Source organism: Podarcis pityusensis, assembly GCF_964106645.2.
Source record: "Podarcis pityusensis genome assembly, chromosome: 13".
NCBI classification, from domain to species: domain Eukaryota; kingdom Metazoa; phylum Chordata; class Lepidosauria; order Squamata; family Lacertidae; genus Podarcis; species Podarcis pityusensis.
Window position 1 is genome coordinate 37,154,979 of NC_138038.1, and position 22,623 is coordinate 37,177,601.

Genomic DNA, 22,623 nt, shown 5'->3' on the forward strand with positions numbered 1-22,623 from the left:
CGCGCGCTGTCGGGCGCTCCTTTGGCGCCCCGCCCTATACCAACCGTTCTTTTCCAACTGCCTTGCTGAGGCGGCGGCTGTCCGACCAGTCAGGCTTCGAGTTCGCTCACACGCTCTATTTGCTTTCCCCACCCTACGTGCGCGGGGGCGCAAAGGCGGGAAAATAACCTCCAAGTCTAAGGGAGTTTCTGAAGGGGTGGGAGGTGAGGAAGAAGGTGGGTTTATGAAGGATTTTTTTTTAAAAAAAGAGGAACTGAGATGTGGTAATACAGCGAGTTCCTCATCAGTTTTTGAGGAGGCTCAAGTGGTCAGTCCCGTGATGCCAAGGAGCATATTTTTTTATTCCTGTCAGAAAGGGCCATAATTGGGCTTTTATAATATCTCCTCACACCAATCCTGGGTAATAGTTTAGGTTGAAAGATAGGCACTCTTGCACAGCAATCCTGCGAGATTAATAGCCAAGCAGGGATTTGAGCCCATGTCTCCTTATCTAAGCCCAACACTCATTAAGCACCACACTTGCTAGCTCCTGCTTTTGATGAAAATAGCCTCAATGAGTTTCATATTTACCAATGAACGTTTAAAATACAGGCCACTTTGTTACTTGCTCCACTACTGTGGTGAATGGGATAAGTTCTGATTTTGTTAATGGTGAAGGGGGAAAGGTCAAAGGATACAGCCAGGTTCACACCAAACCTATTTTGATGAGAAACAGTGAGAAATAAACTGCAGGCATGCTCTTTATGGCGGGGGTCAGGGAATGTATCCGTGCAATGTTTCGTTCTGTATTTATAAGATGTGTGAAGCAAAAAATGTTTAAAAATACAGGAAAGTTAGAAGTCAAAACAATTCTCAAGAGTTTCATTTACTTGCTTGGAAAATCAATACATTAATTATGTGCAGGAAACACAGGCAGAAACTGGGTGAACACTTGTCTGCCATACAAAACAAGTTCAATTTTTGATCAGTGCTAGTTGGGCTGCTGGGGCTTCATGATGGTGTGGTGTGCTGTGCAATGAGCTGTTGCCCATGATTTTACTGAATAATTTCAAGAAGCTTGCTCAGATTCATTTTGTAAAATATAACGGGGGTAAATTTGGAGAAATGTTATTCAAGCCCATAATACTTGTACAATGCATGGGTAGTTCCAGTACATTAGGCTTGGAGCACATACTAGATTGGTCTAATCCAAAATGTTCATAGCCTGTCCATAATTTAGGCAATTATTTAAAGAGTAATTATCTCAGAAGAATTGCCATATGATGCTTGTGGAATCAAAAGACAGCAAGTATCAAAGGTTGGAATTCAATGTCTTGCTTTTCCCGTCAATTCCATCTGTGCAACACATCCACCCCCCGTTCTTCTGCTGTGTGTTGTTCTGGGGGTTCCCCCTAACTTTCCCCAGAACCAATTTCAGGGGGTGGAGGGGAGAGGAGAAGGGAAATCCCTGTTGTGCAAGTGGAAGCTCTTGCACAGAATTTCTGCTAAGGGCCTGGTTAGGTAAATCCTTCCCAAGATCTGTAATAAAACTCCATAGTTCTCATTGAAAAATAAAAATGCAAATTTATCACTACTGCAGTTTCAGGGCAATATATATATATTGGCAATTAAATTAAATTTTGGTCAGTCTCATCCCAATGCACTATTCCTTATTGCTTCATTAAAGTTTCCCAACCAATATTATGGGATTTTAAAAAAGCAAATGAAGCACTGCCTGAACTGAACCACCCAATCAATTTAATCTTTACAAAACTTCAACTACATATCAGTTAAGATTATACATTTGCTTTGCTTCTTGTTAAATTCTAATCTAAACAAATGTAAAGAAAAAAATTATTAAGTTAATTTTATTGGCTTTACAGTGCTTTTGGCATGACAGTGGTCAGATACTCACCTTAGAGTTTGGTGATTGGGCGAGACCCTTGTAGGTCTGGAAAAGATGCCTTGATATACTGTACTACTTTTGAATTTTCAGGCGTTGGTAGGTAGAAACTTAGTAGTGTTTTCCTGCCTCATGCTTCTTTTCTAATCTATTTCATGTTTCCCAACTTTTGTTTCCCGCAGCTCTCAAAATCCAGCTTTGTTCTAGTGACAAAAAGGAAACTACAGAATGAGGAAAGTGATTACAACTTTGCGGGAATTCTCAGACCATGACCTGGTGCACTTCTTCATAAGACCTCAGATCATTGCTCGGATCCTGGCAGGGGTGAGAAAAAGTACAACAAAATCAAACACTGGTTCCATGACTTCTAAATTCAGGATCATATTTAGACATTGATCTGGTTTTGAATCAAAACAATCCCTCCAGAATTATTTTCATTTTTTTTCTATTACAAACTATGAAATTCCAAATAACATGTCTCAGTACAACATGCATTGTTTGGACCTCACCAGACACTTTCTGGAGCATTTATGCAAAGGTTGCCCTATACCTGTGGAATATGCAAGTGTAAAATGCACCAACACCAACTTGCACTCACACACACACGCCATCCATCTACACAAAAGATGTACACAGTTTTTGTTACCAACTAAGATCCAGTTCTTTGGTTTTATAAGCAGGGCAGCTTTTCCTAACCCCATGGCTAGATTGCCTCTACATGGACGAGCTTCTGCAAGCTTGAATGAAGCACTGAACTCAAGTGTCTCACAGCTCTCACTTGGATAGGAGCAGGAGAGCTCCTGATATTATTTTCTGTCTCATTGAATCTCAGTTTAGCATGAGGTATGAACCAGGAGTCCTGATTTCAAACACACTCTGGTCAATAAATAAGCTAACTTCAAACCATAGGTTATGAAGCTGATTTACTAAATTAGCTGGGGTTTGTTTCAAATCAGAATTCCTTATTTGTACCCAACACTAAGCCAAGATTCAGTGAAACTGATGCTAAATTTGGCAGCTCTCTCCTCAGCTGTGGGGGAGTACAGGAGTCTGGTTTTTCACTCAGGTTTGCTAAGTCTCATTCAAGTTGCACTAAACCATGCAAATGTAGCCCATGTTCTTCCATCAACCTCATTTATAGTACAATTTCCATTATATGAACCAGAGTTATGTACCAGTTGTGTTCCCATGGGCGTAGCCAGGGTTTTTTTTGGGGGGGGGCAGGACTTTTTTGGGGGGCAGAACTGACGTGATAGGTCAGTTAAGTATTTCTATTGTTTTATTTGATAGGGGGAGCAGCTGCCCCTTTGGCTAAGCCTATGTGTGATGCTATTAGTAAGAGTGATGTTGGTACTACTTACATTGCTATTTTGGTTTTTTTAATAGTAACCAGCCCCTAGCATCTAGGCAGTGTTTTGGATTTGTCTCTAAATTCAAAAGCTTTATACGAACAGCATGATTATTTTCCAAAAATGTAAGCAAAAACTGCCCAAGTCTGCTAAGAACCTGAGACTTTCACATGAGATATATGTGGGCCATGGTTAGGAAGAGCAGAGAACTAGACTTACTCATCTTCATCTCAATGCATACACTATGGGATTTGATTATTGGAGAGGATATAAAGATAAGATGGGTTGATTGTAAATATAGGCAAGAGTTTTACATGAGACATAATATGGTATCTCAACAACAATCATACTTAACTCTTTCTTGCTTTCGCTCTTCCCAGGTTTTATCCCTGACTATCTTTGCCTCCTTGGTGACTGAAGGTTATCAGAACCTGACAAATTCTTCCCAACTACACTGTGTTTTGAATGATAATGGGACAGCCTGCTGCTACGGCATCACAGTTGGCATACTCGCTTTTCTTCACTGTCTACTCTTTTTGGGTTTTGATGTCTATGAACCTTCCATTACAACTCACAAATTCAAATATACCATCCTTGTCCTGGATGTCACCTTCTCCAGTGAGTTGACTTCTTTCTTCCAAAGCCATGGAATAGAGTTTTGATATATGTGATTAGTAGATTGGTGAAGCCCTGACACAACCAGATGCAAAGCCAGCATAATCATGTATTCTAACCCCTGTTGTGTCCCAAAACTAGTTTACACCACTGTAGCTATTATTTACTATACCTCCTACCACCACTTCTTGTTGTGTCTCAGCAAACCAACCAGCAGTTTCCCCAATGTACCAGCCTCAGTTGCTTTCCCACTTATCCCACTGCAGCTCTTTGCCAGTTGATAGTGTTTGGTACTCTGCTTTATCTGTCCCAACGGCCAAGGTGGTGGAGCCAAAGTGACAGACCTACGGTAATTATAAGATGCCATTCTGAAGGCACTGTAGCTTGTTTCCTATATAAATCAACTCAGTTATTGAAATCTGCTCCAGAGACCCTGCTTTGGGTCCCCTTGCTGTTAAAAGTGCAGAGGGAGGGGGCTTATCTAAGACCTCCTTAGTGTGGAGGAAAAGAAAAGAAACCTAAGATCCAAATTATTCTATATTCACTTTTATCAATATGTAGTATGTATCAATATGTACATACACATTTTCCGTAAGAGGCAGAAGCTATCCATGGGTGGGTTACTCCTTCCATTTTCTGGGTAGAGAAGGCTATATAAATACCTTCAAGCTTATTTGTTTGGTGAGAGGAGATCTACCATTTACAGTCCTGTCTGCTTTGCAACGATGAACTTCCAGATGGTTGCTATTTTGCAGTGGGATTCACTTGGCATATCTACAAATTCAGTTTGTGCAAGTAAAATGGATTTTGTACTCTTATGCAGTAAACCTGCTTTTGAAAAAAATCCAAAACTTTCTGGGTTAATGGAAGTGATGGGAAAACAAACTGGAAAATATGAGGTAACAGTTGCTTGATACAGCACTATAACCTCCCTGCAAACAAATCAAAATGAATGCTCAATAAACCGGACTTTGTGTAACATCTCCACAAATGTTATGCAAACAAATCAGGATGAATTATCAATAACTAATTCATCTATAAGCAACCTCTGGCAGGGAGTGCTAATCACCAGTGATGAATAACCAGCTGCTCAGAAAAGGTACCTCAGAATACTGAAAGCTAAAGCTCTGCAGTCTTCAAGAACTAGGTTGGAGCAGTATTATCTGATTGTCAAGGGCATGGAAAAATGGCTATGTCTCCTCAAGGTGCTATTGGAGATCCAACAATAACTGGATTTATTGCTCAGTTTTTCATGCCAAATGCAACTCAAAGCAACTTACAACTAAATAGACAGAAACACACAAAAAAGTATGTTAAAACAACACATTAAAAACACCCCACTACCACAGTTGTCTTATACTCCTTTTCCCATCTCTTTAATAACAGTCCCTCACATATGTGCCTTACCGTAGCAGCATTTTTTTGCACAGGTTTCCACCTTTCCCCACTCCCACACAGAATTATCAGAATTGCATGTCAAAGCTTAACTACATGTGCAGGAGATTGAGGCGTTGAGGTACTCTGCCATCATATTCAGGTAGGGAAGGGGAGGAGTAGCTCTGTGAAACCCTTGTTGTTGTTTAGTCGTTTAGTCGTGTCCGACTCTTCTTGACCCCATGGACCAGAGCACGCTAGGCACTTCTGTCTTCCACTGCCTCCCGCAGTTTGGTCAAACTCATGCTGGTAGCTTCGAGAACACTGTCCAACCATCTCGTACTCTGTCGTCCCCTTCTCCTTGTGCCCTCCATCTTTCCCAACATCAGGGTCTTTTCCAGGGAGTCTTCTCTTCTCATGAGGTGGCCAAAGTACTAGAGCCTCAGCTTCACAATCTTTCCTTCCAATGAGCACTCAGGGCTGATTTCCTTAAGAATGGATAGGTTTGATCTTCTTGCAGTCCATGGGACTCTCAAGAGTCTCCTCCAGCACCATAATTCAAAAGCATCAATTCTTCGGCGATCAGCCTTCTTTATGGTCCAGCTCTCACTTCTCACTTCCATACATCACTGTGAAACCCTAGAGAGCTGCTAGTAGAAATCGTGAGCTGGATGAATAAATGGTCTTAGTGGGTGGGAAACCTAAGGCCAGGGAGCCAAATCCAGGCCACAACCCTCACTGGCCCTGTTCTGCACCCTCAAGTGTTTTTGCCTGGCTGGAATGTGCGTTTCCATGAACCTATAGTGCTTTTCACTTGCCTGGGTGATGGGTAGAGAGGCGTGTATATGTGTAAATAGTTGACTTGTGTGTTGTTGAAATGTAGCCTATTGTACAAAGGCAAGGGAAGAGTCGCATATGTTACTCTGGCCACTTTTTGCCTTTGTCCCCACTCACAACTGGTCCCAAAGGTTGCCCATGAGGGAATGTGGCTATTGTACTACAAAAGGTTCCTGTAAAATATGTGAAAGAATCCATGCTGCTGATGGGCACGCTGACTGCCTTCTTTTATACTGATTGAGTATTGTATTGCCTTCTTGTACCTCTGCCTGTTGTTTCATTTCTTGATGAGCCAATCCCTGTGCTGGGGAGTTCACAAAAGACAACAGACAAAACATGGAGACAGACAAGGAAACAATAAGAAAATACCAGTTCCATACAAAATGCTGTCATTTCCACATGCTGTCTTATCTGTTGCTGTCAGACTTATTGGACAAGCATGATCACAGAAAATGAGTGCTTCAAGTAGGGCAATGAGTTGGCATTATATATCTGAATGAAACATTTTTCAGGCCCTGGCTTTTGGCAACTCATCAGTGCTCAGTACAGCTCCAGAAATGCCACTGAGCCATCTCATCTGGTTTTTTTGCCTTCCATCTGTACTGCCTGTCAAATATCTCCACACCTTCTGTCAGATTAAGCTATTCAGTACATTGCCTTCCCACCCCACTGGGTATTCATTTTAGGCCCTCTTTATCCCTAGAAAATATATTGGTCAAATTAATTACTTTTGCCCTATATGTTGTTCTGTGCCTGTACAAATCTAGCATAGTTTCTTTATCTTGGAACCAAAGAATAAAGTTGAGTTCACTGAAATGGAAAGGTATAGTTTTAAGTATAGTTAAACCACATCAAAAGGAAATACATTTTACTATGCAAACATAAAATCCAGTAAAAGAAAGGTCAGATGTTTCGGTGATTTTCTCAGAAGTGCAATAGATAATACTACCAAATTTGTGAGGAAAAGCAATACATTCTTTTGCCTCTGTGTTTAAAGCCATATTTCTAATAATTAAAGATTAGTAGAGGCCAGATTATCCCACACCTGCTTATTATGGGGCTCTTGCCTCTAAAACATCTGGCACAAGTCTTATTTGAGATAGGATGTTTGGCTGGCTGGACCATAAACAAAGCTGATGCAATCTGGCAGCTTTCCTTTTCTCCCTTATTGTTCATCAGCTACAAAGGCAAAAGCTCCTTTTAATACACCTGTCAATTGTGCAGTGTTTGTTTTAGGGAATGATTGCCCTTCTGATCCCTGAAGGCAGTTGGTTTATCCATGAATGCAGGAGCTTTTATTAAATTTAGATTTTGCTGACTTAGTTCTGAAGCTGCTATAATGCTGCTGCTGCTGCTGCTGCAGTTTAGAGCCACCTTCTCAATTTCTCACTATGAGATTGGTCAGATTTTGGAATGTAACAAGAGCCCAGCTGGAACAAATAAAAGGCCCATCTAATCCAGCACCCTGTTCTCACAGTAGCCAGCCTATGGGAATCCCACAAGCAGGATATGAGTCCAGCTGTGCTCTCCAGCAGCTGATATTCAGAGGCATGCTGCCCCTGATAATGCAGGTAATTCAGTTGCCATGGCTAATAGCCGTTGATAGAGGTCTTAAAAGGTAAAGGGACCTCTGACCATTAGGTTCAGTCATGGCTGACTCTGGGGTTGCGGCGCTCATCTTGCTTTATTGGCCGAGGGAGCCGGCGTACAGCTTCCGGGTCATGTGGCCAGCCTGACTAAGCCGCTTCTGGCGAACCAGAGCAGCACACTGAAACGCCGTTTACCTTCCTGCCGGAGCGGTACCTATTTATCTACTTGCACTTTGACGTGCTTTCGAACTGCTAGGTTGGCAGGAGCAAGGACCAAACAACGGGAGCTCACCCTGTCGTGGGGATTCGAACCACCGACCTTCTGATCGGCAAGTCCTAGGCTCTGTGGTTTAACCCACAGCGCCACCCGCGATAGAGGTCTTACTTGTCATTAATTTGTCTAAACCTCTTCAAAAGCCATTGAAGTTGGTGGCCATTGCTACATTTTGTGGTAGTGAAGCACACTATGAGATATGTAAAAAAATACTTCCTTTTGTTTGTCCTGCTGAATCTTCCTACATTCAGTTTCATTGGATGACTTTAGGTTCTGATATTATGGGGTGGGGGACTTCTCTCTATCCACTTTCTTCACGTAATGCATAATTTTATACATCTCTATCATGTCCCCCATACCTTTTTAAAACTGAACAGCCTCAAAAAATGTAACTTTTCCTTATAGGAGAGTTTTTCCAGCCTCATGATAGTTTTGGTTGCCCAAAGCTTTTCCAGCACTGGAATATACCTTTTGAAGTGCACCAAGCAGAACTGTACATAATATTCAGAGTGTGGTCACACTTGTATCACAGCACTACATATAATATTTATGATTTTATTTTCAATCCCTTTCCTAATGATCCCCGACATGGAATGTGCCCTTTTCACAGCTACTGAACACTGAGGTGACATTTTCATTGAGCTGTTCATCATCACTCTGAAGATCTCTTTCCTGGTCAGTTACCAGTCACCACCAATTCAGTTTCCATAAATATGTAAAGTAAGGATTTTTGTCCCAGTGTGCATCACTTAAACTACTTTACTTTGAATTGCTATGGTAATATTTATTTAGTTACTATTTTATTTATTACATTTATATACCACCTTTTTCTTCCAGGGAGCTCAAACTGGTGAACATGGCTCTCCTCCCCATTTCATCCTCACAACAACCCTGTGAGGTAGGTTAGGCTGAGAGTCAGTGACTGGCCCAAGGTTACCCAGTGAGCTTCATGGCTGAGTAGGGATTTTAACCCTGCTATCCCAGGTCATAGCCCTACACTTTAACTACAATACCATTCACAGAATTTGGAGAGATTATTTTGGAGCTCCTTATAATCCATTTTTGCTCTTACTACTCTGAACATTTGGGTGTCATCAGCAAATGGGGCCACCTCACTGCTAGCCTCTAACTGCAGTTCATTTATGAATAAGTTGAAAAGCATCAGTCCCAGTATAACTTTTTGGGGACCCTACTTTATACATCCCTTCAATGATAGAACTATCCATTTATTCCTGCTCTCCATGTCATGTTCCTACTGATCCAAACAGGTCTTACAGTCTGCTTATAGCTAAGCTTACTTGGTGAGGGACTTTAACAAAAGGTTAACAGCTTTGTGTGTTGTTTTTGTTTTACAATCAAGCAATATATAATTTTTATGAAATTACATAAATAAAGACATAAATAATCTCTATCCATATGCTTATTGACATTTTTAAAGAACTCTAAAATGTTGGTTAGAGGGAACTTACATTTATGAAAGCCATGCTGGTTCTTCTTGGGCAACATTTGTTTTTTATATTCTTCTATCTTTAATAATATTTTCTACCAGTTTTTCTGGAAAAAACGTTAGCCTAACCAGTCTGTAATTTCCCTGGTCCTCTCTGGATTCCTTTTTTTAAAATTGGGGTTACATTGCCCATTTCTCAGGGTTGCCATATGTCCTCTTTTTCCAGGATATGCCCTCTTTTTTATGAGTAGAGTTGTCATAGTGAGCCATAGTTAAAAGTAGAAGTTGGCAAATGTGTTCTTTTTTTGCTCTTCAAAATGTGGCAACCCTACATTTGCTATATTTTACAGCAAAGATATCCAGAGAGAAGAACTTTTATCAGTTAGGAAGAACAGAGCAGTACGGTGAACACCAGAGGCTACTGAACCTTATATTATCTTACTCACCAGTTAGCACAAAAAGTCCTGCTCTAAAATGAAGCTTCATTTGAGTTTTTAACTGTTTGTATCACATTCTAACCTCTTATTTTCTCCTCAGTTATCTGGACATGCCTGTGGTTTGTTGGGTTCTGCTTCCTAGCCAATCAGTGGATCAGATCAACAAGCCACTACCTGTTGGGAACTGGTGCTGCCCGAACCAGCATCACCTTTGCCGTCCTCTCCGTTCCATGCTGGGTGAGTCAGTCAAGTACTCCCCTTTTATTTCAGAGTAACGAGAAAGCCTGCTGAGTCAGCCACATAAGAGGGGTCCCTCCCTGCAGAGTGTCAATAGAAAAGACAAACCCATCTTATCAAAGCCAAAGTTGATCCCTTCCAAGAAGCAGGTGGCACATAACCCTAGTTATTTAAGGAGAAGAGGGTGATGCCATAAGGGGCACTATTTTTCCTTCTATATAGTGAATGTTTTTTTTCTTCCTGAAATGTCGTATGATAAGCCTAATTCTCTTTAGCATGTACACACAATTTTTTAAATCAGAGAGTGTTTGATTATGAATCAAGAAACAGGCAGTGAAGCTACATTTTAGCTGGCATGAAGTGGCATATAACAAGACATACAAGTCCTTTCTGGGGAGGAAAGGTAGGTGGCTAGTCAAAGTTCAGTTAATACTGAGAAAGTGAGCTCAGGGCAGAGTCAGGCCTAGGCCAGGCCAGTTGTCTTTTGCTAATTGCAGCCTCTAGTTGTGGGTCCTTGGCAGCGGAAGTGCTTCTCTGAGACAGGTGTGTCTCTCGTCCAAAGGTATTCTCTGCAGTGGTTGCTGGTGTGTTTGGCATAAGGTAAAGGTGAAGGGGACCCCTGACCATTAGGTCTAGTCGTGGCCAACTCGGGTTGTGGCGCTCATCTCGCTTTATCGGCCGAGGGAGCTGGTGTACAGCTTCCGGGTCATGTGGCCAGCATGACTAAGCTGCTTCTGGCGAACCAGAGCAGTGCACGGAAACGCAGTTTACCTTCCCACCGGAGAGGTACCTATTTATCTACTACTTGCACTTTGACGTGGTTTTGAACTGCTAGGTTGGCAGGAGCAGGGACCGAGCAACGGGAGCTCATCCCATCATGGGGATTCGAACAGCTGACCTGATCAGCAAACCCTAGGCTCTGTGGTTTAACCCACAGTGCCACCCGCGTCCCTTAGTGTTTGGCATATGGCATATGGCATTTGACATATGGCAGTGTAAAATGTGTGAGAATGTTGTACATAGTACTTCTTGGAGTGCAAGGCCTAATCCCTTTAAGCATATACAGGTATACTAAAGCTGCATTAATGCAAACTAGTGCTGTATTACTGCTTAAATGCACTCAGTTTAGAGTTTGTGCATTAGAATGGCTGCCAAATTGATTTATGGTGGCAGAAGAACATTTCAAATCATTCCCAGGAAATGAGAGAAAAAAGAGTGTTGATCTAATGTCAGCTTTTGGTAACATTGACATTTTTAGAACCATACAGTAGGCAATTCAGATTAGCAGATTATTGACTGGACTAGCAAATGGAAGAAACAAGACAAATAGATTGTTAGCAAAGTTAATCCAAGAAAAAAATCTTGAAGCAAAAAAAATTAGGATTATGCAGGTCAGAAAGTTCCAAGTTTCTGCCACTGGCCGCCAAGGCAATGTAAAGAAGCTAATCTTTCCTGACATTTCCTCCTTCAGAATCATATGGTTAGAGGTGGAGTACTTAATTACAAGTGTTGCTAATAGAAACCCACTGCTGAATATGGCTAGAGTAGCTGGTGAATTATAGCCACAGCAGCAGTAGCACCATTTTCTTTTAACTCTTAGTTGATAGCAAGATTTACTGTTTCAATCCAGCTTTGGGGTTAAATGCACCATAAGTTGGCCATAAAATTAAAATGCCTTGGAATAGCATTAAACATGGCACCACTTGCAAGTAAAAAATAAATAAATAAAACCTTCATTGAAAACCTTCATTTTTCAAATAAGTAATATAGTTTTAAAAAATCAGGATCAAGAATGAACTTCAGTGTACAGTGCCTGGTAATGTATGTTTATGAGCAAATAATACCTACAAGAAAGGAGTGTGTGTGTGGTCTATTTGACCCCACAGTTGTTGGTTTTTTAAATGTTCCATTAGCATACAGTTATGTTAGTATAATACAATACTGCAATAATGAGTTGTTAATTATCTGCAACAACAAATTTTGCAGAAGGCGCAACTGTAGCTCACACAACCTATATATTTACCACATTTTACAACTGCATGGTCTAGATAAAATCATGAAGCACATGATTTCTGCAATTTTCTGTCATTACTTCAGTCACAGAGGTGGCATCTGCCCCTTTTGTGGGTGTCAGCCATAGCAAACCATATCAGATCTGAAGCTGCCTTTCTTTGAATAGTCCCAGGCAAGCTGGCTATGTTTCTTGATTCAATCACGGTTTGTTAAACTCCAGGCCCTAGTCTACTACAAAGCTACATCTTTCATCCCATCCACTGCATTGTTGGTTGTTCAATTGCTAAAGAATGCAGGCATTTAAATGGGCATTATCTTCTGTATTTGAAGGGAACACTATTGGCCACAATTTGATTATGATTTTTAATGTTAAATGCAGCCCATCTGGTTATACCAAGACTTGTCTTAGGATTTGATTTGTTGTCTGAGATAGCTGTATCTATGGATTTAAGAAAGGTGGATCACTGTCATTCCTTTACTTGGCAGATAACTTACAAATGTCAAATCTTTTGGAAAACCAAAAATGCTGCTGTTGATATTTCTTGATTTATGGACAAGGAATAGAACCCTGCATAAGTAGGGATTCCCCTGTATGTGTGAAGGGATATGCAATGGGCCACACACATCACCTTATATAATCTCAAGCACACAAATGTGTCTCAGTGCATGGGAGAAAACTTGGTTTGCAACTTTTCTGCAGAATGCCGTTTTCACAATTAACAGTGTTGTATGAGTAAGGTGCTACCTTAATGCCATTTGCCGGTTCCTTGCTCTGAAGTATTGTCGGAGCCAGCCGTTACAAATGGCGAAGTTTAGCATAAAATAAAGACACAGAGAGCCAGCAATATTTTCAGGATGGTATAAGCAGCTCCTTTCAAACTTCCCTCTCCTCCTGCAGCTTCTTTTATTATCCTTTGTCTCTCTCCAGCCGCATGGCCGTTTGCCAATGTCTCACGTTACCTCATCCGGTCAAGGCTTTTATTGCCCCCAACACCATATAAGGTCATTAAATTCCAATACATTGTAAAGCTCAGAGTGCTGGTCAGCCGAGGTCAGGGGGCACCCTGCAATATTACAAGCCTTTGCCGTGGCTTTATGACTCCCACAAAGTATGTGTGTGCTTGTCAAAGAAGAAGAATTGTTGTAATAGACACTTATTGACTCACAATTGCGTTCATGAAAGGGTTAACCTGAGCTCAAGTTGCCAGTATGGGTTGAGCTTAGCCCCATTCCTTTCCTCAACTTTCTCTTTCTGCTTTCTGGAACAAGCAAGAAGCTATGTGACCCATGGTTCCCAGTTGCAAGAAAAACCAAGTGAACAGAATCTCTCTAAAAATGGATTTATAAAGCCTGCATCTTTCAAATATACCGGTAACCAAGTTTTAATGTGCTTTGAGCAATTGCCATTGTGTTCACTCTGCTACAAGACAGTATGGATCTCTCTTCCAAATCTCTATCTCTTAACAGAAACCCTCTGCCCCAACCAATGTTCATCATTATCTGAGAATGGGCCATCTGAATGGACCCACTACCCTTACAGGGGGAAATTGCTGCTACCAGTCCAGCTTCACCAAATAATGGTTCAACCAATGCAAGGGAGTGCACTGCACCCCCTCCTACCTTCAGACCATCCCTCAAATCACATGGGGGAAAGACAACATCAAGGGTGCGTCCTGTCCAGTATGTTGGACCAATGGTCATTTGAAACAGCCCCATGGTTGAGGCCACGAAGTCCCATTGCAGCTCAACAGTAGCCTTTGCTTGGATGTTGAAGTCACTGAGAAGTATTCTCTAGGGGTCCTCCAAAAACGTGGATCTAGAAAACTTGGTATTTGTGGCCCTAGAAGATTAGGAGAAATATCATACGCAACTAATCCTTCCAAAAGAATTATAGCAAGTATACCTGCATCATAAAATTATGATGCAGGTAGAACAGTTTGGGTCACTTTGATTAGGAAACAGTTCCTTGCTGCTGGTATCTGAAGTTGTTGGTTCATAATTAAGGGCAGCCCATACTCTAAGCCTAATATAGTTTACATAGGGGGTGCCTAGTATTTAAAGCACATAAAGAGAAAAGAAGGCTCTTGCCTTTAGTCCTGAGGACTCAATACATTTCTACCAATTTTAGTAGTGAAGAAAACTGCCTCAGGACCGAGCTCTTTGGTGCATGTTTATTCCTTCATTCCTTGTGGAACTGAGTGACTCACACTTCCCATCAACAAGCTGTAGAATTAATCAGGAGGAGCCTTCATATATAAGCAGTTGCAGCAGGCCTTCATTTACAATCTGGCACAGAATGAGCCCAAGCAATTCAAGACCCAGTCCAGCCTGCGGCTGGAGTTTGTTAGATCCGGAAGGTTGAGCAGCTAACAAAGATTTTAACTCCAGCAGGGACCATTGGTAATGTCTAACCTGACCCCCTGTCAAGCATAGGGCAATTGAATTCCCTCTGCTAACTGTAGCAACCCACTAAGTAGAATTTGCAGCAAGCACACCTTTGACCAAAGTCGTATTTTACAACTGCAATGAGAAACTGGAGGATTTGCAGTCAGTTTTTTTATCAATAATGAGGAGAGGTGATCACAATACCAGTAGATTTAAGGACAGTTACCAAAACACTGAAAACAGAGTACCCCATTTTGAATCTTTTTACAGTGGAAATATAAAATTTCATTTTAAAATATTATTTGTTTTCCAAGAAAAATCAAACTTGCATATTTTTATAAGATTTTATTAACTTTTTATTGAGTTATATTGCAAATACATACAAATCAAAACTTTTAAACGTGAAAAGAAAAAAGATTTTAAAAGGTTGCAAAGAACAAAAGAAGAAAAGCAGAAATTTAAATAAATTACATAAACTAATACAATTAAATCTTAATGAAGATAAGAAAAAAATCATAGATAGAACGTTAATTCATTCATTATTAAACTAAGACTTTGCAAACCAAATGCATACACTTTAAACAGTTACCTCTTACATATCGTCTGTTTTCCTAAGAAGCTAACACTTCTTAGGTATTTCATTTTTCATATTCTTTTGTTCTTTGGACATCCGTCAGTCTCGCAACAGTTCATTATTCCTAATTAAAACCAACTTATCTGTATTTCAGTACATCCCTCATCTTGGCATCAGGGAGCTTTTTACCTTTGCAGGGTTATTCTAGACACAACCAGATCTTCACTGCTGAACCTTGACTCATCAGATACTTATTTAGGTACTCCCATTCTTTCTTAACTGTGTTATTTGACTTGTCTCTTATTATATCGTTCAGCTTTGCGAGTTCCAAGTGCTTGCTCAGCTTATACAACCATTCCTCTTTGATGGGTATGGGTTCCTCCTTCCAATATTTAGCCACCAATACTCTTGCTGCTGATGTAGCATAGAGAAATAGTCTTATTTTATCTTTAGGGAAATTGTTTGTCAAAATTCCCAGAAGAAATGCTTCGGGGTTTTTTGCAAAAGATTTTATTAATACTTACTGTAATACACTACATTAAAAAACAAGCCTAAAGAAACAGAAGAATGCAAAGTCCTCTCTCACAGGTAGATCTTAACTCTTGTTCAACACAGAAAGAGGTAAACCCTCCCAGCTCTCACCTGGTTTCCCTCTCTTCTCCCAGCCTTCCACCCTGGGAGATCTTCCCTTCCCTGCCTTTCACACAGGGTCTTCACCAACAATCCATCACCGTCATCTGCTTGCAATCCCCTCCTTAACCCAGAGTAGACAACAAAAAGCAAACGCACAAAAGCAAAGCAAATAATTGGGTTGCCATATTCTGAAGAGTAAAAAAGAGGACACATTTGCCAACTTCTACTTTTAACTATGGATCGCTATGATGACACTCACTTTACATGAAAAAGAGGACATATGAAAACCCTAAGAAAAAGTAACAAAAAGATAAAAGTAATAAAATAATGAGAAAATAGTAAAGGAATAAAAGATAAAGAAATTCAACTGTCAGTTGTATGTATAAGAGTCATTCAAAGTACTCAAAATGTTTACTCCAGGCTGGTATCTAACTGTTCCTCCTTCTACTAGGCGATGTTTTCACAGTCTTCGGGCATCTGGAATGCATTGATTTCTTCTTCCACACGAAATGTCTAAAAGAGGTTCTCTAATTACTATTACAGATAAAAGTCAACAATAAGTCTTCCTCCAGTCCAACGTAACTTTACCTCCAATACTGAAAAACAATAAATCGTCGATCTTTATTCCCTCAAGAATCTTTTCGCTGTGGCCATATATTGAGACAATGATTCATAGTTATTTACTTCTATTTTATTTTCAGCCCTCTAGTGCTGCCTCTTCTTAAGCCAGCAGTAGGGTCTTATTTCAGATGTGCCTTTTAACCATTTAACCAGCAAGCAGAAAACTTGTCATAATTTATTGGTGTTTCAGAAGTAATTGAAGGAAGGGAGGTTTGCCCTTGGGACTGATCCCTAAGGTTATTAAGTGGTGTCTGGGCAAGATTTTTATTCTTCCACTCCCTGGTCACTTACCTGTCCAGGTTCCTTGGTCCCATGACGAGACAGCAGCCCTTCCATAGCATTGGAAATTAATCAGTTATCTCTGTTCCCCCAATGGCTTTCATTAATCACCATCTAATTATCACTGTTGATGGAGTTTTGACAGGAGACGTCTAATCAGCCATGATTCTGCTCCAGAAGTCCCAGTCCTTCCCCCAAAATTCTAATACTGTATGCTTGTTGAGAAGCAAAATAGTACAGCTGTTCTCTTGCTTACCTAACACAAACACTGTACTAGAATACCATTTTGTATTCTGATATTTGCCCCCTCAACTGTTTACTTCCTCAAGGCTCACCCACACATCCCTTCCAAGCTTCCTTCATCTCCCAAAACCCGCTTGCCAGTTCCCTGAGAATATAAGCAGCACTCTGCTGGATCAGACAAATGACTTTTCTAACCCAGTATCCCATTTCCTGCAGTGGTCAACAATATGAATTTCTGTAATCTCATTTTAAAGACATTAATTTAGAAGCCATCACATCTTGTGGTAACAAATTCCAGAGTTTATGCACTGTATGAACTTTGCTCTATCCTGAACAATTCAGCTTAATCAGGCGACCTCAGATACTAATATAAAAACGATTTAAAACTTATCTCAAACAACTTTCTTCACACCATGCATAATTTTATACACTTCTCTCATGCCTTCTCTTGCACTTTTCCAACTCTACAATACACTTTTTATGTTACGGATTTTGTATGTGATGCCAATAAAAGGTTTGATGATGGATATACTTTTTGAGATGCAATGACCAGAAATGCACACAATATTCAAGTGTAGCATTAAAATATTAGTAGGGAGGTGTTTTATCCCTTTCCTAATGATTCCTAGCATGTCCCACCTTTTCCCTAGCTGGAATATTGTGTAGATTTCTAGTTACCACATCTTAAAAAGGATATTGTAAAGCTAGAAAAGGGGGAATGATTAGGGGGTCCTAAAGTTGCAGCAACTCCCTCAGGAATAAAGGTTACCTTTTTAGGGCTGTTTGGTTCAGAAAAAGGGTTGTTTTGAGCTATCATCATGACCCCAATATGTCTTTCCTGGTAAGTCATTGCCAGTTTATATTCAGTTTTTTTGCTTGAATGTGAATCACTTTATAGCTGCTTGCATTGAACTGTGCTTGCCATTCTGATGCCGTCACCAGGTGTGGAGAATGCCTTTTGGATCTCTGTTTTTATCATTCTGAATAATTTGGTGTCATCCACAAACTTGACTACTTTGCTGTTCACCCCTATCTCCAGGTTATTTATACACAAGTTAAAAAGTACTGGTCTCAATACTGGGGGCTTTCTACATCTCTCTGTGAGACCTGTCCATTTATTCCTATTTCCTGTTCCTTAACTAGTTACTAATTCATAACTGAACAAGTCCCCTGATTGCTAAGTTTACTCTGGAGCTTTCAATGAAGAACTTCTTAAAACCTGAAAATCCAAGTATACAATGAGCACTGGAATCCCCATAAATATTTTCTTGTTGGCACAAAGAACTCCAAAAGATCAGTGAGATAGGACTTATCTTTGCAGAAATCATGTTGACTCTTCATATTGTTATTCAATATGCTTGATAATTTTATCTTTAATAATGCTTTCCAGCAATTTCCCCAAAACATATTAACCGTTTAATTTCCCAGATTCCCTCTCCCCCACACCCTAACGCCTTTTTAAAATTAAAAAAATGGTGTTAAAACAGCGAATTTCCAATCCTCCAGTATGGAAGCCAATCTTAAGGACCAGTTACAAAATCAGTACTTCTACATTTGATTTTTAAAGATATTTTAGATGGATAGAATTTCTTCTGACAAGCCAGATACAAAAAATTCATTCACCGGCTGCTTATCCTCCTGAAGCTTACCTCCAACTCCCACCATCCTGAGGTTCAGCTGCCTCCGTACTTGGTTTCCTGCTTCTGATGTATGTAAAGCATTTGCTATTGTCGGGATCAATATTCGGTCATGTTCGTCAAATTATTTTCCCCACCCCATCCCTTACTGTCTACTTGCATTTCTTTTGTCAGTTTGTATTTCTTTTCGCTCTCCACAATTTGGCAACACTTTCATCTTCAGAAGGAAGCTTTCCTGTGGCTAATGGCTTTCATGATTCTGTTTGTTAACCACACTACCATCTTCTTGAAGTTATTGGTATTTTTGTAGTATATGCATTTGAGCCAAGCTTTTATTGTTGAAGATTTGTATAAACTCCCAAGTGCTTTGGAGAGGTCACTTTCTTGACTTTTGCTTCAACTTCCTTTTTACCTTCCTTTTAAAGACATTTCTTCTTTGAAGTCAAATATTACTTTTGCTGGACATTTCTGGCAATTTTCTTTTTGCATACATGTTGAATTTGATAGTGCTGCAGTCAATGTTCCCAACTGGTTGAACACTTAATATCTTGCACCATATTGTCCTTACAAATTACTGTCTAAAGGCCAATACATTTCAAGTCCATGACTGTGCTGTGGTTTTAATCCACATCTTCTGGAGCTAACCTTTGCCCTTCACTTGCTCTTTAAATAGTTTGTGCCATTTTCACAGTTGCATACAAGTGCCTGATCCACCACCTATTCTCTCCCACAGGTGTACCTGGCCTATGTGGCTCTGAAAAACCTGCAGGCTGAGCCACCTGTTCCTTACAAGCGGACCTTGGATGAAGGATCTGTTGCACTGACCACCCTTTCATCTTCCACTAGCACTTCCCTTCCAAACAATATGGGTTACCCTGAAAATGTGGGTGTAGCCACCTACCCATCCACTCCTGTACCCCACCGGCTGACATTAATGAATACTGATGACTAGGCAATTATTAATTTCACAGTAAATAAAAAGGGGATAGAAAGAGAACTTATTGCCAAACATGAACATTTATTTCATATGTGTAAATCTGTTTCCGCTAAAGTTGAGCACCATGAAAAATAGGGAGACCAACCACCTCCTAAGCACAATAAGAACATGGGGCCACAGCTTCACAAAAGAAATGGGTGCTCACCCGCTCACCATTCCCATTGTCTAGGCTTGCTCAGCTTCTGCAGCACTAGCTGCTAATTTTAGCCCTTTAAAGCCAGGATTAACTGTAAGAATAGTTCCACACTGCTGTTTCTATATGAACTGCACTACTATGGCAGCTGTGCACATGTGTTGTTTTCCAGTCATAAAAAACCAAAGATATTACAACTAGGGAAGAGAACAAAAAATGGAGACAATCTGCATGTGCAACTGCCACACATTTTTTTCTCAACTGGATATAACAAAATGCAGCTATTCTGGCTGCCAGTCCCAGCTTTAAGAAATCAAGGAAATAATGAAAGCACTGGAGTGACATTTGCCCTCTGCCACCCAGCTGGTGTGCAGCACTTCGGATACAGTCCTTTCCCCATTGTACTGGTTCAACGCTACTTGTTTAAGCCTTGTGAATGTTAATATATGGACTTGTGTGAACAATTTTAAGCCTGAACCAGGCTTTAGACAGATACATCCTGAAGCTGTCATCTCCATAGCCATTGTTGCACTTTTGCTAGCTACTGTAATCAAATAGATGCTAGCCACTGAAGGCTGTATCAGTATAGAACCTAATCCAGTAAAGTTTCTCTGTGATTCTGTGAAAGATATAAATGATTAGCTTATATGTGTATGCTGCCACAGACTCAAATTTACCTAGTAACGACTACTGAATGTTTCAAGTAGCTACTAGCTTTCTGTAGCAAGCAACAGCTCCTTAAATATCATAAATATCTGGAAAACAACTGGCTATTTATGATAACCAAAACAGAAACCTAATGACTGCTACTGGATAATCATATTAAAGGTATAGAACTTAAAACATTACTAGTCATTGCCCTATGACTAGTCACTCAAACTATGGCAACTCTTAGGCTTTACTTCTATTTGAAATAGTTTTCTGCCTTTGATGCTGAAAGAAGTTTAAGGGGAAATGCCATCTTACTCCTGCGAATGTCTGCTCAGAAATAATTCCAACTGAGTTCAATAAGACTTACTTCCAGTAAAGTATGCATAGGATTGCAGCATGAATGCAATTTTTCATATATCTCAAGTCAAGAAGAGAAATCATCCATATGTAAAAATCCATCTGCATGTGGGTGCATGTCCTCATCTGCAGAGATAGAAGAGCTCCCTCCAAGCAACATGCATGACATGTTCGCATAGCATTTCCAATAAAGTAGAAAACTTCTCATACCATTACTTGCAAGCCAGTAATTCTAATTATTTTCCAAGCTGTTTTCATACATGAGATTTATAGCATTTTTGCTTAAGACGCTAATCTTTACATATTAATACATGGGAGTAAGCCCCACTGGACTTGGCAAGATTTACTTTTGCATCAGCACACTGTAAATTGGTCTACAAGGCAAACTGAGAGCTTAAATTGACTAGAACATGCTTTCAATTTATCTTCCATATTCCATCTCACATTAACATTTACATCTGGCCAGAATAGCACTAGAGAGGCTCAAAGGCCCCTTTTAGTGTCATGTGGAGACACATGACATTTTGATTGGCTAAGATAAAAAGTAATTTTGCTGAGACAGCAGTGTCTTTGAGAACCAGAGAAAAGTGGCAACTACAGAAAATGTGTTTTATCATAACAAATATTAAGGCTACAATTGTATGCCTGCTAACTTAGAAAGCCCCACTAAACTCAGTAGGTTATATCCAACTAAACTTTATTCAGAGTAGGCACACTGAAATTAACTGATCAAAGTTAGTCATTTCCATTAATTTCAATGAATCTATTCTGGTAAAACTTAGTTTGATATAAGCCAATGAATAGAGAGAGCTTCAAGAGATGGGGGAAAGCAGCCTCTGTTTTAACAGAAAGCAGCAATACTGTACAGGAGAATAGTATGGGAAATGAGGATGAATGTACAGGAATGGGAAACACAAAGATTTCAATACAAACAGGCAACAAAACAGATTTCTTTTTATTTAAATTCCCATCCCTCCCACAAAGGCACTAATTAATTGGGATGATGGTTGCTTGTTTTATTTAAAGTAGATGAGGAATTAACCATCAAATAATATTCAAAATGAAGCAAGTGTAAGAATGTATTAGGGTGGTCTTTTCTTGCCAGCAATATTTTTTAAAAATAGAGAAAAATAATCAGTATCTAAAGAAAATAGATTAAATTTGTAAGTGCTCCTGTTTATCTGGATAGACCCACGGCACTCAGATTTCTTCATAGCTGTGGTCAACCCAAAGCCCAAAACATGAGCACAATGTGAGAGGAGGGAGATGTCCAGTTGTTGTTGTTGTTGTTGTAGTTGTTGTTTTAAAAATATTTCCTAGCTGTGGCAGTTCATTATCAAAATAGAGTCAGGAGTATAGAAAGTGAGGTCAATGATAAAAAGGGCCCTTGAGAAACCTACCACCTATATATCACCAGCAGTAGTCATTATAAGCTTGGAGTCCAAGCTGTTGCCCACCTCACCCCTTCTATATCAGTCTCTTGAGCAGAAGGACAATCCATTGTTTTGACCCAAATCACACTCAGGTAAAAGTTCAGGGTGCAAGAAGAGATCAACAGGTGACTTAACTTCGTTGGTAAGAATAAAAAAAAGAAAAAACCCCAGAAACTTTGTTTTTAACTTCCTGTGAAGGATTCCCCTCATCCTTCTCGGCCAAAGTATCTTTGTCATGGGCTCAGTGTGAACTATGCCGGCAAACTCAACTTCTTGCCTTTTAGAACTGAAGAAAAAAAAGAGAAAAAATAATGTATGAGAATTTTGTCTTGCTATAGCTGTAGAGCTGTTGAAAGTACAAAAATATAACAACCTCTGGTAAGGGAAAAATACATTTTCAGCAACCTCTGAAAAAAAAAGGTGCATCAACCAGAAATAGTAATTATAGCCTTGAAATTAAAGTAGCACTATAAAATGCATGGTCACATCTGAAAATTCTGCTCATTATATACATATAATAAAAATGCAAGTGTCGTCATGCTGCAGTTTGCTTGAACACAGAGCACCGCAAACTACAGTGTGACGAGAGGTGGTAGATGGGAGGCTAAAATTAGCCAGAGGTAGAG

The 22,623-nt window shown here is 40.0% G+C and overlaps 2 protein-coding genes across 5 annotated transcripts in view; one reads left to right on the forward strand and one right to left on the reverse strand.

Moving 5' to 3' along the window:
* The first annotated feature begins 67 nt into the window (after positions 1-67).
* On the forward strand, positions 68-19,423 carry SYNGR4 (synaptogyrin 4). The gene is made up of 5 exons (XM_080977618.1): positions 68-215; positions 2,065-2,206; positions 3,612-3,849; positions 9,905-10,041; positions 19,160-19,423. Exons 2-5 carry the CDS (start codon positions 2,111-2,113, stop codon positions 19,376-19,378), a joined length of 690 nt encoding a protein of 229 aa, XP_080833744.1. The 5' UTR covers positions 68-215; positions 2,065-2,110; the 3' UTR covers positions 19,379-19,423.
* Positions 19,424-21,501: 2,078 nt separating this feature from the next.
* The window catches only part of KDELR1 (KDEL endoplasmic reticulum protein retention receptor 1), a 124,974-nt gene continuing 123,852 nt past the window's right edge, over positions 21,502-22,623 (reverse strand). For all 4 annotated transcript variants that reach the window (XM_080977619.1, XM_080977620.1, XM_080977621.1 and 1 more), the window contains one exon: positions 21,502-22,283. In XM_080977619.1, coding sequence (XP_080833745.1) covers positions 22,249-22,283 — 35 coding nt within the window. In that variant the 3' untranslated portion in view covers positions 21,502-22,248. The remainder of the gene's footprint in view (positions 22,284-22,623) is intronic.

Excerpts from the sequence above, each read along its gene's own strand:
- SYNGR4 (XM_080977618.1), top strand. The coding sequence starts at position 2,111 with ATGAGGAAAGTGATTACAACTTTGCGGGAATTCTCAGACCATGACCTG. Across the intron at positions 2,207-3,611 it reads TTGCTCGGATCCTGGCAGGG|GTTTTATCCCTGACTATCTT; the intron begins GTGAGAAAAAGT and ends CGCTCTTCCCAG. Across the intron at positions 3,850-9,904 it reads CCTGGATGTCACCTTCTCCA|TTATCTGGACATGCCTGTGG; the intron begins GTGAGTTGACTT and ends TTTTCTCCTCAG.